Raw genomic sequence first — 12008 nt, forward strand, 5'->3', positions numbered from 1 at the left:
CCTTCTTGCCCTTGTCTGCTTCTGTACAGAGTTTTCTGCATGGATAGGAACTGATGGGAACACATAACCTGGATATTTTGGAGATACTGCACAGGCCAACCTGCTAGCCTGGATCAAGGGTGTAATCCATAAAGAGATCAGAGTGGCCCCATCCAAACCTATTCCATGCTCTCTCTAGGTCTTCTAGCAGATCCTGAGATTACTCACCCTCCCATCTAGGGACTGGTACGGAGAGGGTAGACATTCCCCCTTCCCCCTTCCAAATGATGCAAAGTGGCCCATTCCAGTAGACATCCCAGTAAGTTCTGAGGCCTTGGTTAGATTATTATTCTGAGTATTTTCTCTGACTCTTCCTCTTTAAAAGGGTTTTAAAAAGGAAGGAGAACTATGAGAAAAAGGAAAACCTCTTAATTACCACCTCTTTTCCCACATGTGGTATTTTCAACAAGGTAGTCAAAACTGAGTGGGTGATGTCAATGAGATCCAAGACCTACCATCCGATCAACTCTCAATATACTCCTTAGTACCAGTTGCAGCTGAGAACTTTAAGCTTCCACTAATTAATGATACAGTGGCTAGCCTGTGTTCAAATTCAGTCATTCCTGCAAAAGCAGATGATTTTCCAAGGGATCCTTGGGAAAAGGATTTTAAAAGTCCTTTGAAGGTTCTTTGATTGCCCTCAGGGCCTCTGCAGCAAACTCACTCTTTTCAAGGGGGTCTATTCCTGGGCCTCAGACCTTTCAGAAACAAATAGTGACATCTCCAAGAAACTTAAGAAACCCTTGCAGCGGCTTTTTCCACAGATGGATTGCTGGAAGCCATCCAAATATCAACCAGGGCAATTGCATCCAATATCATGGCTAAATGTTGTAACCCTTGGTCTGCAACTGGAAAGTGGACTTGTTTGCTCATGTTTGGGCAACTAGTATCCCATTTAAAGCCATTCATCTTTTTGGGGAAGGAGTGATTAGCTATTTGGTTAAGAAAAAGATAAAAAGAGATCTTTACCTTCTTGCAAGAAGGAGCTGAAGCCCAAGAAACATTTTCATACTTTTGGCAACCTAGTCAGGTAGCCTTTACCAGAAGCCCAAAAGGCATTGAGGGTCTACTTGGTCTTCATGGTTCCAAAACAGAAAAGTAATGTGAGGGTTACTTCAGATTTGAAGTAGTTGAACTGAAGAATCTGACCCAATGGGCTTTGTCTGAACTGCCAGTCATGAAAAGGAAGATGAAAGTTAGAGATATGCAACAGCACAACAGCAAGGTCCAGTCTTTGGAACCGACTCAATTGTTCCTAGATAAACCAAGGACTCCCTCTCCAAACCAAAAGTCTCCCCCAGTTTTGGCATCAGAGGGCAATATTGTAACAGATCTTCCAGCAGGTCAACTTCAGCACTCTTTGGAACTGGAGCACAGCCTCCGATGTGCTGGCTGTCCCACCCATACCTCATGCATACTGGCTAATTTGGAGAACATGATGACAGTTTTGCCAGGTCGAGTATTGAAAGTTCCTTCAATTTATGTGTGGGACTCAGGCCTTCCAATACTTGGTCCTTCCCTTGGGTTGGCCACAAGGATTGGTATTGGGGCTGATACACTATAATTTATTCATAAGTGATCTGGAGTTAGGGATAAATAGTGTAGCTTAGTGAAGTGGCCAAGTGTGCAGATGACACAAAATTATTCAGGATGGTGAAAACCAAGGCTGACTTTAAAGAGCTTCATAAACTCAATGAGTGGTTAACAATGTCGCACATGAAATTCAATGGTTTTAAGTATAAATTGATGCACACTAGGACAAAAAAAATCTCAACTTCAATTATAGGCTAAGGTCTCAACTTTCTGTGAATGTGAGGAGCAAAGATCTTGGGGTTGTAGTGGATAGCTTAATGAAACTGTCAACCCAGTGGGCTGCACTGTGTTAAGAATTATTAGGAAAGGGATTGAGAATGAAATGGCTAATATTGTTATGGCAGTATGCATCTAAAATACAGCCTCATTTGGAAAACGCTGTACTGTTCTGGTCATTGTATCTCCAAAAAGACATTATAGAGCTGGAAAAAGTACAGAGGGGGTCAACCAAGTTGATTATGGTTTGGAGCACCTTCCTTAGGCAGAAAGTCTGCACCATAAAAGTTAGTGTGATACAGTAGTAAGAGTTTCAGACTAGGACCTTTTCCCCTCAAAATTCTCTAGGTGACATTCAGCCAATTACACCAGGGGCAGATTGGCACCATACAACTGGCCATAGTTTTCCTGGGTAGAGGCTGCAAGGGGTAGGGACAGAGGAAAAACTGAAGACAAGGGCAGATAAAGGTAAGTTGACTAGTGTGTGAGAGGTAAAGAAGAAGGCAGGAAAAAGAGACAATTACCACTCCTGTTAAGTTTGGTCATCCTAAGAGGAAACTGCTTGCTTTCCAAACAAGGTGCATAGTGTGCATTAAAAGGCTGTAGCCAAATTGGAATAGTCACTTAGCTCTGTGTCCATCACGTTAGAATCCTAGGCTGCAGTCTTCATAATGAGCTGTGTAACCTTTCTCTGGATGTATTTGTTAAAAGGTTAGCTGCATTGATCTGATGGGGGGGGGGAGTAGTAAGGTTATGGCATCATGAAAGAGAGTAGAAATAAGATTAAAATTCATGGATTCTTTCTCACTTCAGAGAACATTCCTGATGCTGTTAGAAGAGGGAGTTTCTCTAACCACACATATACAGTGTGAAGAGTGATGTACAGAATACTTTAGGTTGCTAGAATGTAAGATGGATCTGGAAAACTTTCTGTCCTGCTTCAGAGAGGACTGCTTGGTGGAGCAATCACTTGGCATTTGTTGTGCATTTAAAAAGAAATGGATGATATTTCAACGATATCCATGTCTTTATGATTGTTTGAGGATTCTTTCTAAACCAGCTTGCTGCCTTTTTGCTGCTCACTACAAATGAGATGGCTTTCAAATTACAAAATATGTATCTCAGGTGTCTCTAATACTGTGTGCTTAGATGTGCTTAGATTTCTGCCAGTGATTTCATGCCATACTGCATGCACCATGATTGTGTCTTTAAAAAACGGGAGTGTTTCAACATGCTTTAGAAATACCCAAATGAAGGTTAGCTATGATTCTGTGCTCATGCAAGTACCAATTGCCAAATTCTTAGGGATCGTATCAAAATTTGAACTTTTGGATCAAAAAAATTTTTAACGGTCTAACACTTAAAAAAAAAAAGGTTTAAGAAATCAAGAGTGGGCTGTGGAATATTATGTATCCGACTTGTATGAAATGCTAAAACTTCTTCCTGGGTTCAGTTGGCAGGACCTGCCAACTGAAACTCTGAGGGCAGCAGAACACAGAGAAAGGCTTCTGCAGAGTCCCATGTATGCAGGTAGGTTCATGTTGGAGAGAGTCCACTTCAAGCCATTCTGAGCTTTTAAGATTGAACTCAGCCCTTTGGATTGGTGCCCAGAGATGAACTCAGAGCCAGTGAAAACTGGATCAAAACTGGCATCATAGTGGCTAGCCAGTCAGCAGACAAGCAGACACTTTCTGAGCCAATTCTGCCAGTTCTGGAAAATGTTCAAAGGGAGCCCCGTGTAGAGTGAATTACAATAGTCCAGCTTGGAAGCCATCAGTCTTGCCATAGTAGATATTTAATAAACTTCTGTGAGTGTGTCTTGCCCAGTCTAATGGGCAGCACCAAGCAAAAAGTGGGAATTAAGGCAAGCAAAGTTAAGGGGAAAGGCTTCCCTTTCCATTCTTTGCCATTATAGGTCAAAAAATTCTATCAGAGTTTCTAAGGAATTTTATTTGGGCTAAAGGCAGCTGGAAGTTATTGTGCATGACACTACAAAACTATTCTATTTAAATCATCGGGTGAAAGGATATTATTAGCCCATCAGGAGATCAACATTTTGCAGAGCTGGCAAGGTAGTGACTAACAGGGTAACAAATCATTATCTTAGGGCCCCTACCAATGCTTTTTTTTTTAGCTCAATAATTGCACAGTTGTTACTTGTTTGTTGCGCAGGATCCTGACATCAGTCTTCAAGGTTGCGCTTTTCCCAGTTCTCAAGAAGTATCTTTTTAGTGGGAACGTACTATTTTCTCTACATTTAACATGACCGTTCCACGTGACCTATAGAATGTCATTGTACCAGCGTCTAAGCATCTGTTGGACAGAGCCCAAGATTTTGCTAGTGACAAATGACACTACTCTTCCACCACCCTGTATCATTCTGTGACCTTTCTTCACATTTCCAATTTCCTGTTTTCACCTATCACCCATTTGCGTAGCAGCAGGCCCTTGCAAAGCTCAAGGCGTATGTGAACAGGTATATTCTCTTTTCTTTTTATTTCATTCTTTATAGAGATGGTATATCTGCCGTTCTTCCATTTAAGTATTGGTCCTTTAGGAAAATAGTAAGTGGCAAATATCATCAAGGATCCTCAGGAATCACCTGCTGTTTATTGAACCCTTCATATCTTTTATTTAGATCTTTGGAGGTTTTTGGCTTCAGTCGCCAGGGATGAAGGTCACATCTGCTCGGACTGATCTTTTAAAAACAGTGAACACAAGCAGACTCCCCTTAAAAAGGGACCTTCCTAATTTTTACCCGGAGACACAGTTTCATGTCACTGATTAATGTTGGTCTTAGTACAAGGGCACACCTAAGAGAACCCTTTTTTTTTAATGGACTGGAAAGGTCCCCTAAAGGCACAAATGTTGCTTATCTATAAAAGCCCCTCTCATTTTGTCTTGAGTCTAGCAAAAGGGCTAGGGATGGATGAAAATGTACATCTCAGAGTCACACATCTCTGAAACGGCCTAGAATATGACACTAGCCCTTCAGTTCACAGTAGCTTTTTCACAAACAAGAACAAACTGTATTATTAACTAGCTATTTTGTGAACTCAAGGGAAAAATTAGGAAATTGATTGAGGTTCTTATTTGTACTTCTTTTCCTGTTCTAAAGTTACATTTGGAGACTTGCAGGACACATTTGAGTTCAGTCTGACTCTTGCATCCTCAGCACTCTCTATGTTATATGACTTTCATTAAACATGTGTGATGCCTACTTTATTAATATGGCATGATTAAGGCGAATAATAATTGCTCTAGCACCTTTAAGACCAACAAAGATTTATTCAGGGCGTGAGCTTTTGAGTGCAAGCACTCTTCGTCCTGAATAAATCTTGGTTGGTCTTAAAGGTGCTACTGGACTCTGATTTTATTGTGCTACTTCAGACCAACATGGCTACCCATTTGAATCTAATAATTGCTCTGAACTTTATAAAAAAGTACTCCAATACTTTATGGCAGTTTTTCCATATATGCTCATGTATATTCTCTGTGTGTACATAAAACTGCATAAACCGCAGGTCTATGTTTATGCAGTAAACTTTTAAATATAAATACTCCAGGTGAATATCACTGCATGAGTGCTGTATCATAAAAGAAGAGTTGATTTTTAGATGCTGCTTTTCTCTACCAGGAGTCTCAAGGCGGTTTACAATTGCCTTCTCTTTCCTCTCCTCACAGCAGACACCCTGTGAGGTAGATGAGGCTGAGAGACCCCTGATGTTACAGCTCGGTCAGAACAGCTTTATCAGTGCTGTGGAAAACGATGTGTTTTGCGAGGAAGTGAAAGTCAGTGCAGAATACTGACTACAGTGCTGGATTGAGATATGCAAAATTGAGGATAATGTATGCATTCAGTCATCAAGTTCACTGGGAGACCTAACTTACCCCCTCCCTTCCCCTCCAAGGATGATAAGGATAAAATGAGACCAGCTCTGACCTCCTTGGAGGAAGAGGATGTATTCAAGTGATTATCAATAGTAAATGTATCCTTCATCAATTCTACTTTAGAAGAAGAAGAGTTGGTTCTTATATGCTGCTTTTCTCTAACCGAAGGAGGCTCAAAGTGGCTTACAGTCACCTTTGTCACCTTCCCTTTCCTCTCCCCACAACAGACACCCTGTGAGGGAGGTGAGGCTGAGAGAGCCCTGATATCACTGCTCAGTCAGAACAGCTTTATCAGTGCCGTGGTGAGCCCAAGGTCACCCAGCTGGCTGCATGTGGAGGAGGAGCGGGTAATCAAACCCGGCTCGCCAGATTAGAAGTTGGTGCTCCTAACCACTACACCAAGCTGGCTGGGGTTTATTGATTGATTAGATTTTTAGCCTGGCACTCTCCGGAGACTCATGGCAGAGTGCAATATAACCCTCCTATAAAACATGATAAAACCCCATCCCATAACAGAACAACATAACATAGTTGAAAAGAAGATAAAACAAGATTGGTGGTACAATCCTTCCCCCCATCCCTGCAGCTATCCACCCCCCCAGAGTGGGTACACTGGAGCCTGAGGAGGGTCCCCCGTTGTTCCTGGCTCTGACCTCAACAAAGGACCTGGCGGAAGAGTTCTGTTTTGCAGGCCCTGTGGAACTTTGATAGCTCCATTAGGGCTCTCAGCTCTCCCGAGAGCTCGTTCCATCAGGTCATGGCCAGGACCAAAAAGGCCCTGGGCCACGTTGTTGCCACGCTTGCTGCTTTGGAGCCAGGGACCTCAAGTAGATTATCACCCACAGAGTGAAGTGGCCTACTTGGGGACATAAGGAGACAAACGGTCCCTCAGATAGGTTACAGTGGCACCAACTCGTATGCCCATACATATGTCTTTGATTGAGTTCCTGACTGTAAACATTAATTGTAATTAGTTATTAGTCATTACATTTTACTGATAATTGTGCAGCCTAATTCTGTTGACTTACGTGAGTGAAAAATACATGTTCATCTTTGTTGTCCTAAGCAGTCTCACATGGGACTATGCAGTGCACAGGCCAACTGGTAGATTTTCTAGTTAATTTAGTAATAGAGCAGGAGGAGCCCTTCCCAATGGAAGCTGTTGTGGCCCTTTTCCTGAGAAGCAATCACATGCTTTGGAGAGGGGCACTCCCCTTCAGTTCTCACTTTGATGACACTGGCAACGGGCAGTTCTTAATTATCCTATAATTGTTCAACAAGCGCTCTTCCTGTTCGATGAAGTTGATGAGAACAGATGAGCACTCTGTTTGCATGTTGTGTCTAAGGGAGAGTCATAATGTATCGGCATATAAGATCTGCCAGCAGTTTACCCCAAAAGCCAGGGCTGATGCCTCAAGGCCACTTTATAGGGAAAGGCTCTCTCTGCAACTGGTAACCCAGCAACAAAGATATTTGCCCTGGTAGAAGAGCCTGTATTCTTGATCCCCAAGCTGGTCTCCAACTGCATTTTCCATCTTCTGTTGGTGATTTTTATTCACTGATATCTAAGATCAGAGCAGAATGGTCTCTTTGCTTTCAGTCTCACAATTGTTTAACCTAGGAGATTGGTTGACAGTCTTAGATCTCCAAGATCTTCACATTCCCGTTCATGTTGATCATAGGAAATACTTACATTTCTTGATTCAGTGTATCCTTTTATGAGTACATGGTCTTGACCACTTTTCCTTGGGTGTTTACAAAATGTATGGCCATTTGCGCATTTAAGATCTAAGTGATGCTCAGTCTTTCTCCATTTAGACAATTGGGTCCTTACTGCTCCATCTACTTTAGTAGAGTTACAGGCACATTTATCACTGACTCTAGAAACTTGCCAAAGTCTAGGTCTGTGAGTTAATGGGGGGGGGGGGGGGAATCAAACCTAGTTCCATGTCAATAAACATCTTTTACTGGGGCTAGGCTAGATTTTACTTCTGCTTGAGGATTCTCAAGGATTTTACTTCTGCTTGAGGATTCTCAAAGATTCTCAAGCAGACACTCAGTTATCAAATTTGTATGTTAAAGTCCATTTAGTGGCAATTTTTCCTTTCTATGTCCTTTTGGAGAGGAAAACCTGATTTTCATACAAGGTTTCTAAGAGATTTCTCAAGAGCCTCAACTACCTGTATCTGCCTGAGGCTCTCGTTGTGCCTCAGTAGTCCCTGTCAGTATTCCCTGTCACTCATTTGATACAGCCTCTCTTCAAACCTTTGGCCACCTGCTCCCTTGAGCATTGTTCCTTCAAGGTTTCATTCCTAGTAGCTATTAAAGTGTTTCTCAACATTTTTACCATTAAGAAACCCCTGAAACATTCTTAAAGAAACCCCAGAAGTGGTGCAATCATGCAAGATATGATAGCGATGAATAGCTGTGTACATGCCCAACCAGGGCTCCTTTTTTCCCACCCCCTCCAGGCCCTTATTTGCCATGGGGAGGAGGGGCAAGTCGACATAACCAAATTATAGGGCATAGAGCTGATTATCCATTTGTAAGGTTTTGTGACCATAAGGAAGTGCTAAGACCCAGCATTCATTTTCTTTAAATTTTATGTAATGATTATGATTATAACTAGTACCTTAAGCCCGTTGTAGCAGGAAATACAATGGGCGCTAGCATGGTGTGATGGTGGAGAGAGAGAGTGAGAGAGATAGAAAGAGAAAGAGAGAGAGAAGGGGAGAAAGGAAATTAAGCGATGGATGGATGGATGGATGGAAGGAAGGAAGGAAGGAAGGAAGGAAGGAAGGAAGGAAGGAAGGAAGGAAGGAAGGAAGGAAGGAAGGAAGGAAGGAAGGAAGTCAGAAGAGAAATGGATGGATGGGAGTGAGAAAGGGAAGGAAGGAAGGAAGGAAGGAAGGAAGGAAGGAAGGAAGGAAGGAAGGAAGGAAGGAAGGAAGGAAGGAAGGAAGGAAGGAAGGAAGGAAGGAAGGAAGGAAGAGGCAGGGGGGCAAGGAGGGTGGGGGGAGGTCAAGGGACCGCTCGGCGGGTGAGGGGGGCACTCCGCTTGTCAGTCCGGGCAAAGGGGCCAATGGGCGCTGTTCCCCATCCTGGACTGATCCCCCCACACACACACACCCCTTAGTGTTTTATTTATACCGCTCCCGCGGTATAAGGTCATTTCTAGATTCTGCCTGAGTCAGGACATTTCACTCACTACCTTACAAACAGTATAGGAGGAACACAAGGTGAGAACTTTAGGTTGGCAGCATAGTACCAGCTCCACAGCAACAATGAAGATGAGTGTTTGCAGTGTCAGAACACTGTTGATTCAGCCATTATTTAGTGATGTTTATGTAGCTAGGCATGTAGAGTGTTAGCCCTGTAGGGGTTGGAGTCAACCTGTCTTCCTTATGTTTTATTGCCTTATGTTCTCTTTATTCCCTCATGCTCCTTCCTGCATTCTTCCCCTCCTTGGTTCTCCTCATCCCTGCCGTATTCATCTCCATCCCCCCCCCCTTGTTTCAAATCAAGAGTTTGCTTTCCTGAGTAACTGAAGATCCTCACATGCTGCTGAGCATGATTTTTAAAAGAACCAACAAGGGAGTGGCTGCATGGAAGCAATGTGTATGTTAGTCACTGTGAATTTGGATTAACTGGTCTTTGGACTGGCATTATGATACACTTAAGTTAGTTACTACCTTTATCTGCCTGCTGTGAGTCTGCAATCAGTAGATGATATCTAGGTGAAGTGTCTATACTATCAAGAACCCCCATGAGCAAGTGTCAATCCAATGTCCATTATACATATGAGTGCACTTGACAGGGGCACAATTGGTACCTGCCACTTTTTGATGTGGCAGCTTTTTGGCTGAGGTGTACAAGGCAGCTACCTGGTTGTCTACAAACACCTTCATTAAGTACTTCTCTGTGGACATTAATACAAGAAGGGAGACTTCAGAGGGACAGCAGTCTTGCATTCTATCTTCTAATTACTCACTGACCCTACCACCTGGTAAGTCATCTTGTTAGTCTTCCATATGACGTTGCACAGGACAATGAAGATGAAAACAATAGTGCACTTAACCTATAACAGTTGTTCATCACCTTCTTTTATCTAAAGTTTTTCTCTGACTCACAGCAGCAGCTCAGGAAAACTGAGGGAAGGCGTGGAGCCCCTCGCTGGAGCATGTGTCCATTGGGTGGGAAAATGGCCTCAGTAACTCCTGGTGGCAGGGGTTCCTCTTGCTCTGCTACTAACTAGCTAGAAAAACATCTGTGTACCTGTGGAGTCCCATATGTGTCTGCACAGTGACAACTCGATGAACACCAGTTACAGCTATGTGCAACACTGTTTTTTTTCCTGAGCTGCTTCCGAGTTAACATAGTAACTACAACATAGATGATGCTCACAGTGCTTTGAATTTCACATGCCTTGGTCTGTAGCTTCAGTACATAAAAATGCTGAAGGTATGGTTTGTTAATATCCTCCTTATCTTACTTATCTGTGGGACTGCTTATCTGCTTATGCCCCCCGCAGGGCTCTTCGCTCTGTGGGTATGAATCTACTGGTTGTCCTGGGTCCCTGGAATATTTGCCTGGCCTCAACCAGGGTCCCTTTTTGGGTCCTGGCCCCAACATGGTAGAATGAGCTTCCAGAAGAGCTAAGGGCCCTGACAGAATTATCGATTCCACAGGGCCTGAAAGATGGAACTCTTCTGCCAGGCATTTGGTTGAGGGGGGGCGTCCCGGAGTTACAATCAGAGGGTCCCGCCCTATGTCAAGCGCCAAGCATTAGATGCATGGATAGATAGATCTGGTGACCTGTATATTATCTTGGTGCCACGTTGTTGGCCAGGGAAGCTGATTGGGGGGGGGGGATTTTACACCACCATCTTTTTGTTGTTCAGATGTGTTGTTAAATTGTTAGTTTTAAATAGGGGGGTTGAGGGGACTGTTAATTTTATTGTTTTGTGGTTTTATGGGGAGTTGTTCCCCATTTTATCTGTAAGCCACCCCGAGCCGTTATTTTCAGGAGGGGCGGGATAGAAATCTAATATAAATAAATATAAATCCTGTTCTAGCTTCCAGTGCCAGATGTATTCTTGTTTTCTATAAATCAGAAGTTCATTAATTTAAAACTTAGGAGTGCATATATTTTCATTTCAGTTTACGTGTGAACCTTGATATGGGCAAAGCAGCCTATGGATGGATGATTATGAAGGATGACAATATACCTGGAACAGTTGTCCGGACTAGCACCATTCCTGAAGAATTGGGACGTCTAGTGTATCTGCTGACTGATAAAACAGGTACATCTTAGAATATTTTACTTTGAAATGTACTCTGTGGATGAACTCTACTTATAAATGTGGTTGATATATTTTAAGCAGTGTTTCTTGAAACTACTCAGAATAATTGTAGTGATCTTGATAGCTATTATACAGCTCCAGTTACTTAAAGTTAAATGTTTATAACAATGTACATATGACCCAAATTAGTGAGCAGTGTCCATTTAGAGAAAAATGGGATGGGATTTTAGTCGTCCTTTGGCTTTACGTGAATGAAGTGCTCTAGTAACTATGAGGATCAGAGGGCTATGTCTATACTTCTGAAAGTTGTTTCAGAAGTACAGACATAGCCCTCTGATCCCCACAATTATTAGAGTACATGAAGTTGTTCATACCACAATCCTGGATGTAAGAATTAGGTGGTAGTTATAAATATATACATCGCAAACGGTAATTATTCTCCCACATGGTAACTTTTTGAAGTAGATCATGAATATTTCCATTTTACGGAAGGGGAACAGTGGATGACAGTACTATGCTGAGTTGTCACCCAGAAAGTTCACAGCAGACTAGAGATTTGAACTAAGCTGTCCTTAGATGTTGATGATTGTTCTGTGTTTTAATGGATCCGAATTAAAATGGGGGACAGAGAGACACATCGGGTCACAGAGTGGCTATGCAACTAAGACATGTAAATTATTATTTAGCATTAATTTAAAAGATACTTGAGTTGTGGAGTAATGTATATGTTTTTGCTAATGGTCTGGATGGAATACATTGACTTAAAAAAAAATAGACCGCCCAAGTCAGTGGTCAATTGATGGCGTCTCGCTTCGCCAAATGTAGGCGTTTCTGTATTGAGAATGAGAAGAGAGTAAAGAAAATGACTTGCAGAAATCTTACTGGCTTTAGTTCCTTTGCAAATGATTGAGAATTATTTGTAGAGTCCAAGGAGCATTACATTACTAACATAATTGCAAGGTAGTC

The 12008-nt window shown here is 42.4% G+C and overlaps 1 protein-coding gene across 2 annotated transcripts in view; it reads left to right on the top strand.

Moving 5' to 3' along the window:
* ATP9B (ATPase phospholipid transporting 9B (putative)) overlaps positions 1-12008 on the top strand; it is a 157190-nt gene that overhangs the window by 102288 nt on the left and 42894 nt on the right. For both annotated transcript variants that reach the window (XM_077352940.1, XM_077352941.1), the window contains exon 13: positions 10900-11042. In XM_077352940.1, coding sequence (XP_077209055.1) covers positions 10900-11042 — 143 coding nt within the window. The remainder of the gene's footprint in view (positions 1-10899; positions 11043-12008) is intronic.

This window comes from Paroedura picta, chromosome 9, assembly GCF_049243985.1.
Source record: "Paroedura picta isolate Pp20150507F chromosome 9, Ppicta_v3.0, whole genome shotgun sequence".
Classification (NCBI taxonomy): Eukaryota; Metazoa; Chordata; class Lepidosauria; order Squamata; family Gekkonidae; genus Paroedura; species Paroedura picta.